At 31.6% G+C, this 20,299-nt stretch overlaps 1 protein-coding gene across 1 annotated transcript; it reads left to right on the top strand.

Annotated features, from left to right (window-relative positions):
• Positions 1–1,100: 1,100 nt before the first annotated feature.
• Positions 1,101–18,833, top strand: LOC137836600 (probable serine/threonine-protein kinase PBL11). The gene is made up of 6 exons (XM_068645261.1): positions 1,101–1,293; positions 2,057–2,388; positions 2,741–2,876; positions 16,032–16,168; positions 16,257–16,380; positions 18,292–18,833. The coding sequence occupies exons 1-6, from the start codon at positions 1,101–1,103 to the stop codon at positions 18,831–18,833; spliced, it is 1,464 nt and encodes a 487-aa protein (XP_068501362.1).
• Positions 18,834–20,299: the final 1,466 nt, after the last annotated feature.

The raw sequence follows: 20,299 nt of genomic DNA, 5'->3' as shown, positions 1-20,299 counted from the left end.
GACTGTGTGAAAATTCAGTCATTAGTTGTTAATGCTTAGTAAACTCAATGATAATTTTTTGTTCATAAACTTTAATTAAGTTCAAAATGGCATCATATTGTTGCCTGAATTTATGAAAGAAATTGTTAGAAATGATTATATTATTTAAAAAAACATGTCTGAAAATCTTACATGATTTTTAAATTAAATTTAAAGATAATATATATTTACTTTTTTATTCTTAATCTACAAAAATATTATTAAAAAAGAAAATTAGGATAGAATAATCACCTTACTTTAAAATACCAATATTTCGATTAACTTACAATTGAAACGCATACTACTTTTATTGCTGATTAAAAAAATTGAAAAAAAAGAAACGCATAATACTTAAAAAAATATCTTTTTTGTCTGCTAGTCATTTTATCTTATATTTTTTAATTGATTCACCCGAAAAATATTTAATATTTTAATTTTTAATGTTAATGTTATTCATTTTAACGTGTTCTCCGTCTCAAAATTCATCGATTTTATTAAACTATTAATTTTATTTATACATAATCATTTCTCATATTCAATGAGGTTAGCTTTTTTAACTTTTTCATCATGTCTAAAATAGTTACATTTAAATGCTGAGAAAAAAAAAACTTTAACTCTTAAATATCAAAATGACAAAGCATTTGACAAAAACTTTATCTTTAATATCTTTTTTAGTAAAACAAAATCAAGTTTTCCGCAGTTACAATATCACGAATGAGACTAATCTATCCATTTTTTTTAACATTAAATCGAATTTATCACGAGTTTTGTTGAAAAAAATTGCCAATGGATTTTTTTCCAAATAATCTTTCAAAAAAATAATTTTTTTACCCTAACATTATTTATTATTATTATTGTTATTTATTAATAAAAAGTATAGACCCACATAAAATATCCAGACACAGATGATCTAATAAGCTCATAATGCTAACATCTAATGCACATACCTTATTAAGTACTGAAGAATACTAAGATCAGTTAACACAAAAGATTACGAAGTGTGTGATTACATGGTATCTTCTTTGTTTTCATCTTTAAGAATTTTGTGCTGAAATTTGTATTTGTTGAATGTTTTAGGGAAAATGGGGAGCATTGCTGGTATTAGGGTTAGTTCTACAATTGGGGACAAATCCAATGGAGGGAGAAACAACAAAGATGTTGTTCAAGGTGAAGAAGGTTCAAGGTTTTTGAAGAAATTGAGAATTTTCTTATGTTGCATGTTTTGGAGTTCCAAAGAAGAAGCTTCCTCCAGAAACAAAATCAATCAAGCTAATGGTAATATTCTATACCTTTATCACCATTATTTCTTAGAATTCACACACGTTTCTTTGTTAAACTAAAATTCTTGAATTGTTTGATTTATACATTGGATTGGTCTATATAAGTCACTATATTAAAAGACTTGAAAACTCCACATTTTTTTTCTCTCTTGTTCTCAAATCATATTTAGCTATTACACTTATAGATATGGTTTTTAATTTGCATTAGTTTGTCCACCACTCTTTCCTCTCACAATATAATATAAACACAAAAGTTATTTTGAAAAACTAACTTAAATTTTTCAATTTCTTTCTTGTATAAGTTGAACTAATCTACATAGATTTTGTATACATGTTAACATAATTACTTGTGAAACAAAATTGAATGTGCATCTTTTTAGTACAAAATACATAACAAAATCATATGTTATTTTTTGGAGATTAATCAACATTACTAATGTTTTTACCATTATATCAGTTTGTATAAATAGGATTTTATTTTTTAAAATAGGGTATAATGGTGTGTTTTCTTTTTAGTATGGTAGTTGACTAGCTTCTACATCTTTTGTATACATCTTTTTAGTTGGAACATTCCTTAAAAAATTATTTTATTTTACTTATTTTTTGTTCATAAAAAAAATGTAAATGGGCAAATCAAGTTCTTTTTTAATCCTTTGGGGATTTCAAATTTAGATTTAATTGATGTGTCTAATTCATGTGCATTTTATGTTGCTTATTAACTTTGCTTTTATTTTGAATCCTAAACCCGAAATCAACAGGAGAAAATGCTACCAATGATGTTGATGAACAACAACCAATTGCTCCAACATCCTCGTCCAACACAAGGTTAAGTAGCTATGAAACATGGTGTGTTACAGATCAAGAATTGTTTGAAGCTTCTTTGCTTCTTCGGAGGTTCACCTTTCATGATCTTATGTTGGCAACAAGAACTTTTAAGGTTGAGAATTTCCATGATGAAGAAGGGTTCGGAATTTTGTTGAAAGGTTGGATTAATCCATATGGGAACTATGCAGCAAGGCCTGGAACAGGAATTCCAATTGCAGTGAAGTCCCTCAACTTCAATGAATTTCAACATCCCAAGGAATGGCTTGTATGTCACCATTATAATCCTTTCTATATATATTTCTTTATTTGTTTGCTATTTATTTTATTTTCACCATTCTTTTATTAAGCAAATTACATTGACATGTCTTCAAGAGTTCATTCTATCTTTTTAACACCTTTTGTTTTAAATATATTACACTCATAACTCATTCCAAAAAGGCAATTATAATGTGTATCCTCATGAATAGGGTGCATAATATCAAGATATTATTAGGAAAGGTGTTAGTGCGTAATTTGCTTTTATTTTTTTTTATATATAATGCTATATTTCACATACTTATTACTATATATATTGTTAATTAAAAATTTGATTTATCTGTGTTTATGTATATATGCAGGATGAAATTATTTATCTTAGTCAACTCCATCATTTAAATGTGGTTAAATTAGTAGGGTTTTGCCTTGAGGATGACAAAAGGGTACTTGTATATGAGCATATGTGTGAAGGAAGTTTAGAGAAGCATCTTTTCAAGAGTATGTTTTTAATGTATTTATTTATGCACTATTCATGTTAGTTTTTTAATTGTACTTTGTATGCTTTTAAAAAAGAAATATTTTGTTTTTATTTTATTTTTCATCACTCAATTATTATTTTATAACTAAAATCCTATAATAAAATAAAAAAAAATTACTTAAAAAAAACTAATTAACCCTTATTTAGTGTGATTGTTTAAATGTCAAAAATATTACAATGACATTGTTTAATGAAGTAAGTGATGTGGTAAGAAAAATAAAAGTGTGGAGTTAGTTTATAAGAGATGGGGAGACACCAAAGGTAAGGAGCTGGAGCTGGTTTCTAAAAACATTTTTTGAAAGTATTTCATGCTTTCACATAATTGTTAGTAATAGTCACACGATGTAGACACAAAGTTAGATAGAAGAAATAAAAGTTTTTCTTTTAGGTTATGATTTAGTTGTTTATGTATATTTGTTGTCTACTTTTAATGTTAGGTAGGTCAAGTCACGATCGAATTGTGATGTTTGAACTATTATACTCTTAAATAGAAGCAATTGTGCTTTAAATGTTAGCTATAATTTTAGTCTAATGATAACTACTCAATCAAACATATCATATTCAAATAAGACATTATTTGACAAAGTCAAAATTCACTTTCTTCTTTGATTGTGTTAATCAAGAAGAAGGACAACTAGTGATGATTTTGTACTAACTATATGGCCTTAAAACATCATTACTATCAAGAATAACTTTCTTATACGTAGACAAATTACTTGATGAACATTTTGGAGCCAAATAGTTTCTAAACTAGATCTTTGATCCAGTTAACATCAAATTATGGTACCCATCATCGGTATTAAAGTGGTTGACAATGTTGTTTAGGCTCACTAACACCTCAACCACATTCCAATGCCTTATGAACATTGTGTTTTGTTTGAAATTAAGGCATTTTGTCTTGGTTTTATTCAACAACATTTTAATTTATCGTTCAACTTGGTCTTCTCATCTACAACACATTGAGTCTCTTCAGCAACAGGTCTTTGGTATGTTATCCAAGTGCTCTTTTAGAATGCTTGAGGCTGAATATTTGGTCATGAAATCTCGTGTTCAGATGTGGCAATGGAAGATATAATGAAGATTCCAAGGCACAAAAGGTGATGGAATGACCACCATAAACAAATATTAAACAAATTTGTGGTTTTCTTGGACTTACAAAATACTATTAATGTTTCATCAAGTCTTGTGTACTATAGTTGCACCTGTTCTCCTTCTCTCTCAGCACCTCTTACACATTTGTTAAAGAAGAAGGCTTTTTGTTGGAATAAGGTTGGTGAGGCGGAATTTCATCACCTTAAACATGTTCAGTTGAATATAGTTAGGGGTGGCAAAGCGGGCCAACCCGCCCCGCATTGGCCCGCAAAAATGCGAGTCAGGTTGGCCCGCCCCGCAAAGTTATTGCGAGCTAGAATTCCCGACTCGTCCCGCATAAGAGTTGGCCTGCGGGTTTGCGGGCTAACCCGCATTTTTTTTTAATTAAATATTTTTTTTACATTTTGTTCTTAAAAAATTGTCAAATTAAATCTATATATTTGTTACTATCAAATCTAATTTTTTTTTTCTTCCTTTTTGCAAACATAGTTAAGCATCAAAATATTAAACATTAAGATAAATATCAAATATCACTATTCTTCTACTTCCAAAACATTAAAAGTACCTAATTTCAAAACATTAAACATAAACATAAACATAAACATAAACATTAATTCAAAAACATTAAACATAAACATTATTGACATTCTTCCATTTCAATAACATTGGATGTCGCTTTAGAAGAACTTTCATCCATTTTTTCAAACATAAACCTAATTACGTTGCCCTGCTGTTGCTAAGTGCAATTTTTTTTTTCTTGCGGGTTAGCAGGCCAGCCCGCCCCGCCCCGCTGCTGGCCTGCGCAGGCCGCGAGCTAATGCGGGGCGGGCTAATGTGGGTTAGCAGGTTGGAAAGGTCAACCCGCCCCGCGTTTTTTACCAGCTGGCCGGCCCGCACGGTCCGCCCCACTTTGCCATCCCTAAATATAGTAATTTTCTTAGTTTATAGGCTTGATGTTAAATACATGTCAATGTTCAGTTGTAAGAACTCTTACAACATGTTCCAGCCTCACATCGGATAACTTCTATTTTACCACAAAAAGGGGTTTCCTCTTTCGCCAAGGCTGATTGCTAACAAACATCTTACTCTACAAATATTAAACAAATTTCATTGTTCCTTTTAGATGGCCACACCAGTATTGCACGCTCAACTACTCAAGTTATTGCTCAATTTTATTTGGCTAAAGTTAAAAGATTATGTTAAGATTTTTGTTCAAATCTCATGGTAAACCAAGATTGCAAATACTTTACCATTTGGTTTGATCCAATCATTGCTTATTCTTCAACAAGTATGGGAAGATGTGGCCATGGACTTTGTCACAAACTTACCAAACTACTTTGGGTTCACAATCATCATGATGGTTATTGATAGTAAAATATAGCCATTTTGTTGCAATAAAGGCTAATTATGAGTAAAAATGTTGTTAAAGTATTGTTGCTCCATAGCGTCAAGCTACACAATTCATGAATTAATTATCTCTCACAGGGATCATGCTTTCACTGGTAGCGTTTGGAAGAAATTGTTTAAGTTGTAAGGGGTCACTTTTAACTTGAATTTGACCTACCACCTGTAATCCAATAGAGAATCAGAAGCACTAAATAGCTTGAGATGTATTTGCATTGTTTCAAATTTCATAATCTAAAATCTTGGTATACAATACTTGCTTGGTCAAAGTCTTGGTATAATACTATTTTTCACATAAGCTTGAGAATAACACATTTTAAAGCTTTATATGGCAAGGATCCTCCTACCCTAACATATTACATTGTCAATCCTTTAGATCCCACTACAATGTTATACCTGGTAAAGGGATGCTTTACAAATTCATTTGTGTCGCAATTTGTTAGAGGCACAAAAAATTATGAATTATAACGCTAATAAGAGGTTTTTAGACTTCCAATTTGGCATTAATAATCAAGTGTTAATGAAGTTGTAACTAGATCGTCAAAATTCCATCGTATTGCATAAATATCAAAAGTTATTTGAGATACTCTAGGTGATTTCTCATTGTGGCTAAAATTGGTGCAGTGGCTTATAAACTTCATTTGTTTATATCAGAAAAAAATTCACCCTGTCTTTCATGTGTCACAACTTAAGCCTTTTGAGGGTGTCATTGTTATGTCATACCTCACTTGTTATTAACCACTTTTGAGTTATGCACATTTCTATGTTCAACTGTTATTTTAAAAACCAAAATCATTTTAAATAATGTTAACGAGGTTCCACAAGTCCTTATCTAGTAAGACAATGACACACTAACTAAAGCTTCTTATGAGGATATTGTTTAGTTCCAACATAACATTTCTCACTTTAACAATGCAAACAAGGTTCTCTTTCTTAAAGGAAGGCATTGAAATGAAAATTTCAATTATTAATTGTCATGAAAAAGGTGAATCATCAAATGTGAGTAGTATGGGAAAAAAATAAGAACGTGGAGCTAGTTAAACAAACTAGGAGGCATCAAAGATAAGAAAAGGAAGTAGGATTCATACATCAAACGTAAAGATGGTGTGAGAGAACTAGTTATATGTAAGAATGAGGGTTCAATTACAAAGGAGGAAAAATATGTAGGATGTGTCACCTTCCCTTTGACATTCTCTATATTTTTGTCACTTCTAAAGTGTACGTACTATTCCTCTTATACAATCATTAGTATAAGGATATGAATCCCAACTGGGTTAACATCTCATATCTAAAAAATTATTTTGTTTTTTTATTTTTATATAAAAGTTATCATGTTAGATATTATCACAAAATTTGACATCTCATCTAGCTTGACACCTTAAGATTCAACAATCATCTGTCACCACATGAAAAGAGTATTATTTAAAAGAGAAAAAAAAGAAAGAAAATACAATCACATATGGGGGGACTAGGACAAAACCCATATAAAGAACCTAAGTAAAGCGATACTTAGAGAACCTATACCTATTCATAAAGAATTCTCATAATAGACTAAAAGGAAACCTATTATACTAATAAAATTGTTCCCTATAAATAAAACCTAAGTTAGCAAGTTGGTCAGTAGAAGCATTACCATCACGAAAAGTATGAGAAATTCTAAATCTGATTTTTCTCACAATAATCAGCCATTTGTTCCACCTATTACGAAGAATAAAAGGAACATCAATCCTAGCATTAAAAACAGCACAAGCTAAGGCAGAATCACATTCAAGCCATACACCGGGAAAACCCCTCTTTTTGGCTTCTTCAATGGCATGAATAACCCCATAGAACTCAACAACCAAAGCATTCTAGATATCAAGGAAAACAGAGAAACCACCAATGAACTCTCTCATACTCCCGTGAAAAATACCACCACAAGAAGCAAGACCAAAAGAACCCCTAACAACACCATCAATAATAATTTTAACTCAATCAGGGGAAGGAAAATCCCATCTAACAGAAAGAGGATGAAGGATTTTTCTACTTCTAGTATTGATGTCAAAGAATTTAAGCATAGCGAAGTCAAACATATAATTTATGATGAAGCTTTTAGATGAGTTATTCACCAAGAAAATGAGGTCTTTAATAGTGGAAATGGCCCTGGAAAGATCAATCTTAACCTGAAATCTAACATAATTTCTCATACAACATATTATTTAAATAAAGAAGATCATCATAACAAGTTAAATCAGTTTAACCAAAGGACTACCATTACTTTAATAAAAGAAATGAGATCATCAACATTAGAGAAATGAGCATTAGGAAAAAAAAATTGTATCCAGTTCCAAATATGAAAAGTATGAGTACATTCAGAAAATAAGTGTTGAATTGATTCTTCCTACTTTACACAAAGAGTACACAAAAAAACATATATGCAAACCTTTGCGCTGGATGTGTTGGTTAGTAGGAAGCCTCCCATGAATTTTTTTTCCAAATAATAAATTTTATTAAAGAGAAAAGAATCATACACACATGGGAGCAAACCCAAATCCATGTAAATAAGAAATTCCTATAGTTTGGAAAATCATATCTATTACGATAAAATCTATACAAATATAAGTAGACAATTTCTCGTAAAAAAAAAAACATTTTAGAATTCACCCTAGATTAAAAAGCTTATTCCCACATTTATGACCTGCAATAAAAATATGAGACTTTGAAATAAAGCAAATTACTTACAGTAAGAAAACATTTCCAACAAGTTTTATAATATCAAGGAACAATCCCAGGATTTTGAAAAGAATGCACCATCAACATAGAGTTGCTTTCTAGCCATAAAAAATTCCTACCATTAACCACATTTAATTCAATAGCAAGTATAACTCCCATCAACTCTACCTTCAAGCCACTGTCAATATCAATATAAGAAGAAAACCCTCTTATATACTCACCTCTACAACTTTGGAAAGGTTAACACAAGCAGTAACCTTAGGCTTCCATGACAACGCCATTCACATTGCATTTAACAAAACCAATAGACGAACATTTCTGAATAACTATAGAAATTATTAGTCATAACCCTTTTAGATAAATTGTTAGCCATACAAATCCCTATCAAAATCAAATTCTTGACAAAAATTAAACTCGTATAGGATTATCAAACTTGTATGCATTTTTCATATTTAAAATGTGCCACACCATATGAATTATAGTAGCCAAATAGATGTCACAAACCTATGTGCTTCTATTAATTTGCAAAACTTGCAAAAAATAGAAAGAAGAGAGTTGTTATTGATAACACAACTAAACATACCTTGTAGCCAATCCCAAAGTTGTGCAACAATTGTGCACTCAAAAAATAGATGGGAAGATTCCTAATGTTTTTTATAGGCAAAAAGGAATTACTATAACAATGACACTAGGGGTGCCATAACCTTTTTACATAAAACTGTACAAGTTTAATATCTCTCAACCTTTAATGATCCACTCAGATCACACTTTCTACTACCCATGGTTCTTTTATTAATTAAATAAACTTCTACGAGATTCAATTTCAGTACAAAACCACAATGGATGAGAGACCAACCTCTTGATAATGTTTGCTTTTATGCCACCAATCACTTAACATAAGGTTGAACTCACATCATAATGAGATGTTTCTTTTTTCCTTTTGGTAAATCCATTATCAGAGAATCCTACAACCCTATTGTTATCTACATACCATAGTCTCCATGGTACAATTATGTACCTGCCCTCACAACTAAGAATAAGTAATAAAAAGTTTCTCCAAGGGCTATAGCACACTGAGGATTGGAAGTAGTTTCATCAGCCCAAGGCATTCCATACTATATGATTCCAGACCAGTGAATAACTATTCCCTCTGTGAAGAGCTTGTTGGTTAGAATAAAATGAAGGGTGTCTCCAACTTCTACTATGGTTGGGCCAAAAAAGTGGCCATTGATTCCTTTCAAAACTTGCTTTTGGAAATCTGGCTCACCATACCTATACTCCATATCTAACTAGTTCCTACATCTCTTTCACTTACCTTGTAGTCTTCTATTCGAGTGTACATACTTTCCTTAGTTGCTAATTTCTACTTGCCATAGTAATATATTTGTGTTGTAAGAATGATACTCATGAGTTTTTCATTAAGTTTTCATCCTGATTCCTGTTGTGCCAGTTTCATAACCTAATTCCAAGATTCCTGTAAGAAAATTTTTCACACGTAAATTACCTCATTCAAGGAAAGTTAGTTTGAAAATAAAGATGTTATTGAGATGCAACCAAGATTAGCCGTCTGGTTATTGTTCTGCCTACCACCTAATGACATTGCTTAATGTTATCTTTATATATATATATATATATATATATATATCATAATTCTACTACACAAGTTGTGTTATAAAAATTACCCAAATACACTTCTATCTTGTAACCAATGAGTCATGTTGCCAAAGACCTTACATAAATAGAGGGGCAAAAACAACAGTTTGAGTATGAAAACTAAGATTTTGGATACATATTTCTCAACCAAGCCCAAACATTTAACTATGTCATACTAAAAATCTCAGAAATGGCTACATTGTCATCCTTAAATACCACTATATTCCTTTGTTTCCATATATTCCATATTATGACTACACATATGCTCTTTCATGCCTTATTTTCTTTGTTGTTCACGTCCATTAGAATCAATTGTTGGAATTTCAACTTTGGTTAGTTATAACTTATTGAACTTATGCCTATCAACTGATAACACTTATTTCACACTTCCTACTACCTTACAACTAAAGAATAGGTCACTAGAAGATTCCTCCCCATCCTCGCACATTGTTTACCATTATTTCCCCTTTTGATAGGTTATCCTTTGTTGAAACCCTGCTTAGTAGCATCTTCTAGGAAAAATGTTGAGCCAATGGTATTGTCTTTATTTTCCAGAATTGGTTATGTCTTTAAAGATAGGCAGAACAAAATGTGTATTGTTTTGTCTCTGTGTCTTTCCACCTCCATTCATCTTTCTTACTTCTACGTAGTAAGTTTTGTGACAAAATATCCATCACCACCCTCACATGTAGCTTTTTTATTCAAATCATTCTCTCTCCATTCTATGTTCCACTTCCATTTATTTTTTATCCATCCTCTTAACTCCACTAAGCATAATGTCTTATTTTTTTGTGTTTAGATACAATCTCAAAAACGTAAGAGGAGTTTCTCCAAACCATTTGCCTTCCCAAAACCTTATCCATGTTCCTGAATTTACCCTTTACTACCAAATCTCCTTTATTTTGTGCCTAACCTCCACTTCTAGTTAGCTAAAAAAACTATATTAAACAACTTTATATCTTTAACTCCTAGTCCCCCTCTCCCTTTGTTTTGCATATATTTTTCTCATTTAACCCAAGTTATTTTCCTCCCTTCTTGACCCCAATATCATAGAAAATTATTTTGGATCCTTTTTTATTTCAACAACAAACAATTGTTGGTGTGTTGTACATTGATAGGTGATAAAAAGGTAGAGATGTTATAATTGAATTTAATAGGTAGACCCTTCTAGAAAAAGGTAGGTACATTCCTTTCCATCTTGCAAGTCTTTTCCTAATCTTATAAAGAACACCTTGCCAAAAAATAATTTTCCTAAAATTACCCTCGATAGGAAGACCTAATGTAAAAGTTAGGGCTATAGTTTATGACATTTAAGAACCTATTCAAATTTTGTTCATGTACTCCTAAACCCCCTATTTTAATTTTCAAAAAGTTAACTTTAAGTCCTGAGACAAGTTTGAAACATCTTAGGATGCATTTTATGACTGTGACATTTTTCATGTTGGCTTTGCACATAAACAATGTATCATCTGCAATTTGTAGCATGCCAATAAATACCTACTCTTGTCCAACTTTCACCCTCTTAAGCATTTGTTTCTTAGTAAACCCCCTTTACTATTCCTGAAAATCCTTCTCATACTATTAGAAACAAAAATGGGACCATAGAATCTCATTGTCTTAGTCCTTTTGATGGTTTATGTACATAGATTGCAAATAGAATAAATGAACCCCAACTTTGTGCAAATTACTATCTAAAGACAATCTAGTAAAAAAAATTACTATATCACAAAAAATTTGGAAAGAGGAATATAAGCCTTCCAAATTCTACCAGGCTAAGGATGAACCTCTCACTTGTATAAAAACATTTCTTAGTAGACTTTTTAGTTAGAAAACCATCATTAGTATCATTCCAAATGACCTCATCAATATGGTTTTTAATAACATAATCTTCCTAGAAAGCTTGTATCCAAGGTAAACGTGAACTCACCGGGTAAGGAATGAACCAATCTTTATCCCAAATATGAATTACATTAACCACGAGTTTATCAGATACATTCTTTGGAATATTCAACAATTTATCTAAAGAAACATAGAGAACCAAACATCAATCCACATATTAACAATTTACCATCACCTAATACCTAATGAGCTTTATCTTTTTTATCTGAATCCAAGGTTTTATACCATACAAAACTATATTAAAGATGCAGGTCTATATGTTAGGTATTTGTGACACTCAAAAATTTATGTTTCATCAAGATTTCCCAAGTCAAAGAACTACAAAGAAAATCTCAAGCTAACCTAAGAGATGAAGGTTTTCTTCTCTCAAGCTAATCACAACAAACCACTCTCAACCTTATGATAACATAAGGCATTCCATTTTTCCTTGACAAAACCTCTTGAAGCTGAATCTCCAGTTCAAATAAAATTTTGGATCCATGCATCCAACTCTTTACCCCTCAATTATTCTAATAATTAAAATAACTAATTGAATCCTCTCCATCATTTTTTCATCGGAAAAAAAATTAATAAAATTAACATAGAACACTTTAGGGGGTATTCCAACCCTAATAAAAAAACATGAACCATAGACAAGCTAACTTGATCTCCAAAGTATTTTAATATCCCTAAAACACTTAAGAGGATGAACTAGAAGTATTACATTGTTGGGAAACCTACTATTAACAAACTAACAAGACAACAACAATTATCTCCTCCCCAAAAATTGATATACTCGTTGTTTCCATAAACTAGTGGGGACTCCAAACTACCTTTGCAACACATTTTGGAAACTTTGTGATACCAAAAAGGAATCCCTATTCTTGCTATAAAAATTGTTATTCATCCCTTCTCCAATGTTAACAAATATGCATATTATTTTTTCTTATATTGCTTTCCACATGAACACTTGCAGAATTGAGGGTTCTCCTCTGGTAGTTATAAGCCTTTATAATGTGACCCATAGACCTCCATATGCCATCAAACATATGAGAAAACATGTATTTGGTTAATGCATACCATATTCCTATGAATTGTTTGCTCCTAAGGAGAAATATTTGTATAGGAATGATCTTTAATATAACCACTGAAAAGCGGAAAACCAAAACCAGAAGTTTCATAAATGACTTCACAAAGCTAAATGCCAAAAACTTGATTGGTTGAGTAGTAATAGCAAATGGCATGCATAATTTGATGAATAGAACAACATAATTTTGAAAAAAATGTTGCATTGGAGTATCATCCAATAACAACTGCAAGAGAGAGACCAATTGCCGAAACAAAACTCTTCTATTGTGTTCTTGTTGCAATAGCAGAATCTTAGTCATATTCTTTCTCAGCAGAAGAACCAACAAGAATTGTTCATCGAGAAATGGAACTTGAACCAAGCTTGATAGCACCTCACTTTACTTGTCATTCTAGTAGCCTCAATACCATAAAACTACACCTAGATACAATAATTTGAGTCATCATTGTTGCGTGTGTGGCAAACAACACTTTTAGTCCCATGCTAGTGGGATTGCTTGCTACATGGTATCCTAAATTTGTTATCAATAATGCAGTACATTGTTAGGACAGGCCTAATACCATACAGGCCCAAACTCAATCACCTAGTTAGATGACAGGGTTTTTCTGAATAAAAAAATAGAGAAGAATTTAGTAACCCTAGTTTTATTAGTCTTGGTATTCCTTAGACATAGATTAAGTATAGGTAGTCGCTTTCTATCATTGGTGCTTTCATTGCTTTTAGCATGCCTCCCAAAACCCAAACAAAAGTCCTCAATAAAATCCTAAACTCCATCCAAATATGCCTATCTACTATTGAAGTGCGCCTTGAGAACCACCATACCCCATAAGCGGCCATAGAAGCACATGTTCCCCCTCATAGAACGACCCATTATTTTCAAACCACCAGCACCACCCCCACCCCCACGCCCACCTGCACCACACCACCAGTGCCGCCACACCACACCATCCAGCCCCTATAACAACTTCTGCGTACACCAGGTCGCACGCCGCAACACCGTTCCTTGCACCGTGAGTCGCTTAACCACTAGCACCCCAACCATCGCGCCACCTAGTGTCGCCTAAAACAACCTTCGTGCACACCCTAAACTGCTAGCACCCCAATCGTCGCTACGCGACCCAATGCCGCCTGCAACTAACACCTCCCGCATCCACCCCAATTTTTGCGTCTCCCTCCTTCGTCCCTTTAAAGCACCAAAGAGTGTTTTTCCCACTAACTTCATCTCTCCCGCAAATCACACTCAAATACAACCCAAAAAGCAAAGCAACAACTGTGCTCATTAATGAGCATTTTCAACCCTTCCCAAAACCTTCCTCCAACCAAGCCCTACTCCTCACTCTTGTAACCCTATGAAAAAATGTCTTTCATACCGAAACCTAAATCACAAGTGACATCTCACATATCCCATCCCGCACTTAAACCTAATATTACTTCTACCCATGCACCTCCCACAATTAAACCTACCTAACAAACGACCCCCACATAACCCCCCACACTTAAGCTTAATAATTATCCCACCCAACATGAGTCCAATATTAACCATGCAGCCCATGAAAATAATACACCCTCATTTTCCCCAACGACACCCCACCAGTTAAACATAATATCCAAAGTGTCCAACTCCTACCCAGTCACATCCATGTGACTCAATTGACTCCAAGACTCCACTTTGAGGACAAAGTGTCTTTTAGGGCTAATAGTATTATTAGGGCAGGTCCAATACCATACAGGCCCAAACTCAATCACCTATTTAGATGACATGGTTTCTCTAAATCAAAAAAATAATAACTTAGTAACCCTATTTTTATTACTTTTAGTATTCCTTAGAAATAGTTTTAGTACAGGTAGTCGTTTTCTATCAACGTCAACATCCTAATATACTTCACCAACATAATGCATTACAACCAAATTGTGCATGTGCTTTGTGCCTACTGGTTAACCAAATACATTTTGTTGCACCTGGTTCTTGAGTTTGCAGGCTCACCAAGAGTGTATCAATTTCCAGCTTTGTAGCAAAGATCTTATGTAATATATCAGTTTCAAGCTTAGGCCAACAGTTGTTATTCAAACTATCATTTTTTGTTCAAACTAAACTCCTCTTGAGGGGCTTTCATAGCTGATTGTTTGTGTGGTAACCATTTATCCATGCAACCTTAGTTTTCAAATATCAATTAAGATGTTGTCACTCTCCACAGAGATCCTTAACAATACATGCTTCAGGTCTTCCTTCATGAATCCAACTCTTTGATTATTATGTGGTGCTACCTTCACTGCAATTTTGAACCTCCTCCATTCACTACATATGCTTATATGTTCCAATAAGGATCATGCAAATTCTTCTTCAAAAATTGATCAAAAGACTTCCACTTGCAAAACATGAAGACAAAACCTTTCTCAACCAAGTCACAAAGATCAATAGAGTAAATTCAAGGTTAAAATTGAACCTGCAGATCAGGAACATGCAATCTAGCTAAAAGAAGACTTAGACTCGAGCTAAACTAGTGATTATTACCTTGTTTGAATAAATACCAGCATTGTAGGACTACCATCCTCTTAATATCACTTAACATTTTACCTTTCTATTTCTCCAAATGCATTTTGCTTTTTTTTCATAATAGGCTTCATATATATTTTTTCCTTTGAAGATTTGAACTCCAATGAAAATAAAGGAAAAGAGCCTTTAACATAATTCAGAGGAGATATGTGGTTTTTTAAAAATGTAGAAGCCTTAGAAGCAACATAAAAGTAACTTTTTTCTCTATTGTTCCATTAACCCAATGCAACCTATAAAACTCTATCAGTTCACTAGTAATCTTCAAATAACTTTTATTACCTTTACAAAAAATCATAACATCATCCGCATTAAAAACATTTGTAAGAATATAAACACATTTAGATAACATCCTAAAATCAATCCTACAATTCGAGACCAATTTTAATAATTTTTTACTAAGTCCTTCTTTAACAAAGAGAAATGAGAATAGGAAAAAGAGAATCTCCCTAGCTAACACCCTTTTAAATAAATAGCACACCATATTACCATAATAGACAACTTAGTAGAATGTTAAATATTATTGATCCGATTGCAATTATTTAACCTTTATAGTATTACCTTATGTTATTGTCTTCATCCAATGAACAAAACAATACCAATTCCATTTAAACTCACATTTATCTTAATGTAAGTTGCACTTTTAATCTATTTTCTTTTTGTACATAATCAACTTAGTTTGCTTAACATTTGGGTTGTTGATTATTTATATGTTAAGAGATATATTACTGTTAGCAGGAGCTGTGCACCTTACATGGCCTATGAGAATGAAAATTGCAATTGGTGCTGCTAATGGCATGTCATTTTTGCATGAGGAAGCTTCAAGACCATTACTATTTCGAGATTTTAAGACATCTAGTATCCTATTGGATAAGGTAAATTACTTGAATGTTCCAATGCTTACTAATTTTCAACACATATATAGCATTACCTACATTTGATATTGTCATTTTATTGGATAAGGATTACAACACAAAACTTTGGGACTTTGGTCTTGCAAAAGATGCTCCAGTGGGACATGAAATCCATGAAACAACTAAAGTGGTAGGATCAAAAGGCTATGAAGCCCCAGAGTATATGATGACAGGTAATTAGTTTACTTAAACTTCTCAATTTGTTATCAAAATTATATGATCCTTGAGCCTGGATAGTTTTTTTTTATATATAAAAGTTTTCATGTTAGGCATCACTATGCAACTTGACATCCCAGCTAGGCTGACACCTCAAGTAACAACAATCATCTACCATCACATGAAAAAAGTATTATTAAAAAAAAGAAAAAAAATGAGAGGACTAGATCAAAACTCATATGTTAACAAAAACGATACATGGGTAGACTATACATATTCAAAAAGAATTCTAAGAACATTCTAGATGGAAACTTATTATACCAATGAAATGATTCTCTATGAATAAATCCTAAATTAGCTAACTTATCAGCACACGCTTTCCCTTCATGAAAAATATGAGTAACCCTAAACCTAAACCTTGAGCCTGGATAGTTTCCAATTCATAAAGTCACCACACATAAATTAATTTTATAGATTCGTTTGGGTCATATAACCCTTTTATGAAAATCATGACCCCTAGCATACATGGTTGCATTACTCTTGATTCTTTTGGGAAAAAAATAAGAAAAAATTTATATTTATAAATGATAAGAGTAAAATAAAGAACCATATTACAATAATATGAATTGATGATCATCAAGACAATAGTTTAATCGTTTTTATTTTTCATTGACGATATCTTGTATTGACTACATGATTATCCATTAGAAAGGCATATAGAAAGTTTAGATTAATATTTCTATAAATAGGCATTATTTGAAAGGATAATCATTATTGGAAACAAATATGCTAATTATATATTCCTTTCCTATTTTCTATCCACACAGATGATATCACTAAGTCTCTTTAATATACTTAAGCTGCAAAAGGAAAAAGAAAAACATCAACACCAATACCAATGTGTTTGTTCAACCAAATGATTCATGTGTAGTACACAATCACAAGCTTTATGAAAATACCTATTAAGATCCTATTTAATATGTTTTCATGGTAAACTTATTAAATCGATGTAATAGGATCTATGAACTTGTGATTTTCTGCCTAAGATTGAGACAACATCATTTATGTTTCTTTTAAAAAAAGGATAAAAACTTGTTTACAAAAAGTATAAGATTGCAGAGTTGCAATGATTCCAAAGTAAATATAGGGCATTTGGTGCATAAAACTAGTTTTCGAGTTAATATTTGTATAACTTTTTAGCTATCCTACTAAATGGAAAAACATATAGATGAATTGGCTTCATTAAATGAAAACTCATACAACTATAGGTTCAAAAATTAACTATACCAAAATCATCCAATTTTATTTGGATACTATAAAAATTCTCATCTTTTTATTTGTGTCTTTTTATCTCTCTATTTCACTACTAACATATACACAATGCATTGTACTTCGTAATAGTGTGTGAATGATTTAAGCTTCAATGTTGCGTATAATGCAAGTTTCTACTCCATTTTGTTGTAAACATTAAGAGTGTTGTTGACACATTGTCTTCTTATCTCTCTATTTCACTATTGGCATATACATAATGCATTGTACTTCGTAATAGTGTGTGAATGATTTAAGCTTCATGTTGCTTATAATGCAAGTTTCTACTCCATTTGTTGTAAACATTAAAAGTGTTGTTGACACATTGTCTTCTTATCTCTCTATTTCATTATTGACATACACATAATGCATTGTACTTCGTAATAGTGTGTGAATGATTTAAGCTTCAATGTTGCATATAATGCAAGTTTTTACTCCATTTGTTGTAAACATTAAGAGTGTTGTTGACACATTATCTTCTTATCTCTCTATTTCACTACTAACATATACATAATGCATTGTACTTGGTAATAGTGTGTGAATGATTTAAGCTTCAATGTTGCATATAATGCAAATTGCTACTCCATTTGTTGTAAACATTGAGAGTGTTGTTGACACAGGACACCTTACTTCGAAGAGCAATGTTTATAGCTTTGGTTTGGTTCTACTTGAACTGTTGACAGGAAGAAGAGCTATAGATCAAACAATGCCTACAGAGGAGCAAAACCTAATAGATTGGTTGAGGCCTCGTCTTAGGAACAGAGCAAATTTTCATTATTTGATGGATCCTAAACTTGAAGGCCAATACCCTACAAAATTTGCTCATAAGACAATGAGGTTAGCTATTCATTGTCTTCGCCTTGACCCAAAAGCAAGACCCCTTATGAGTGAAGTAGTTCGTGAGTTGAAGTGTTTACATGATGACATGGTTGGTGCCTCCACCTCATCTCCCTCAGCCTCACTTGGGAGAATTCATATAGGTCCATTCAACCATCTTGGTGCTTGCAAGTATGACCTTGGAATAGGTTCATCATCAAATTTCCGAAGGTGCTTTCAACACTTTCCACAGTGCCAAGACTATCCTCTACCCTTACCTCCATCTCCACCAAATCCAATAGTTACATCTTCATCAAATCCTAAGTTGGAACTTCATCCAACTTAGTGTTAGTTTCTTGTGCATATTATTTTTTTTATTGTGAAATCTAGTGGAATTAATTACATTATTTTCTAGTTCCATGTAATGTTGTTGTAGAAAAAAATCTAGAAATTTATATATCATTCAAAGTATAAAGTATAAGCATGCCTAAATTGTTATATAGATTATCTCATCCTTTATTTATGGATAATGAATGCTATAATCTTTACCATATTTGTTATTAAATTTTGTTTTAAAAAATTTGATTCCAAGTACACTTCAAAGCATTTGTCTCCTTAGCACATTGATGTTTTCTAAAAGTTTGTCCTTCTGAGGAACTTTAAGAAAACAAAACTAGAGGGTGAAGAAACATCTCACTCAACTATTTTTGGTTTTCAAAACTCTTATTTTGAAATAATTTTCAAAACACTATCAATTTAATTGATTGTTGACTTTCATGGAATTGTTTCACGAAACTTTCTTTTGGAAAGGCAAAGTTAATTCTAAATTAGATTTCAAGGAATACCAACAAATGATTGGATTCCATATCATTCTTGTGAAACTTACTCGTATTACCATTCAGTTAAATTTCTTCTCTCTAAATTCTCACTATATAAGTTTTATAAAATTAATGTTACGATCCAAATATTTTTCTAAAAATATATTAGACTTATAAGAAATTATTTTTATATTTTAATTACATAATTTAAATTTATGTGTGAATAATGTATAGAAAGAGAAGGGAGGGAAAACTTATCATATCATCTAGATTTTTTGGGATTATTAATTTTGATAAATTAATAAGTGTATTTTTTGTATTTTTCTTTTCATGCTTATTAAATTAATGAATTCATTTGTAACTTATAACCCTTTTATATCTTTCCAATAAAAACAGAATGAGTTATAAGCCTTTTTTTCTTACTATTATAAAAAAAAGTTTTTCAAGCAATAATACTTGGAGAAATAAAAGAAAATGATAAAATATGTTTCTCAGTACACAAAAGATTATGATCAAGAGAGATGCAAATTTGATTTTGAAGTGAAGCAAATGCCTTCCATCCAAATCTATTTATTTATTTTAAATCCAATTTGGATATAGATATGTCTCTTTATGGCTGAATTAATTAAAAAAAATAGATAGATTATCCATCCATTTATTTAATTTCTTCATAGATGGTTAATTGCCCATTCATTATATTTAAAAATCTAATGAACTTTCTACTCAATATTTAGTATATCAAAACTAATATAAATAATTTTACATATTTAGTTTTTTCTTAAATTGATTTTTTTAAATGTTCAAAAATATATGTTTTGAGAATATTTTGAAAATATACCTTTTATAATATTTTAAAAGGTTTTTATTTTTTAATAATCCAAATTAAAGCTTTAATATTTTATAAAACCTTTTAACCTGTTTTTCACTATCTCCAGAAGCAATGTTTTCTCTCCATATAGTATTCACCTATCTCTCTCTTTCCCATTCACTCTCT

The sequence above is a fragment of the Phaseolus vulgaris genome, chromosome 4 (assembly GCF_000499845.2).
Source record: "Phaseolus vulgaris cultivar G19833 chromosome 4, P. vulgaris v2.0, whole genome shotgun sequence".
Taxonomy (NCBI): Eukaryota; Viridiplantae; Streptophyta; class Magnoliopsida; order Fabales; family Fabaceae; genus Phaseolus; species Phaseolus vulgaris.
The sequence above is the reverse complement of the archived record's forward strand: the minus strand, read 5'-3'. Positions and strand labels throughout refer to the sequence as shown.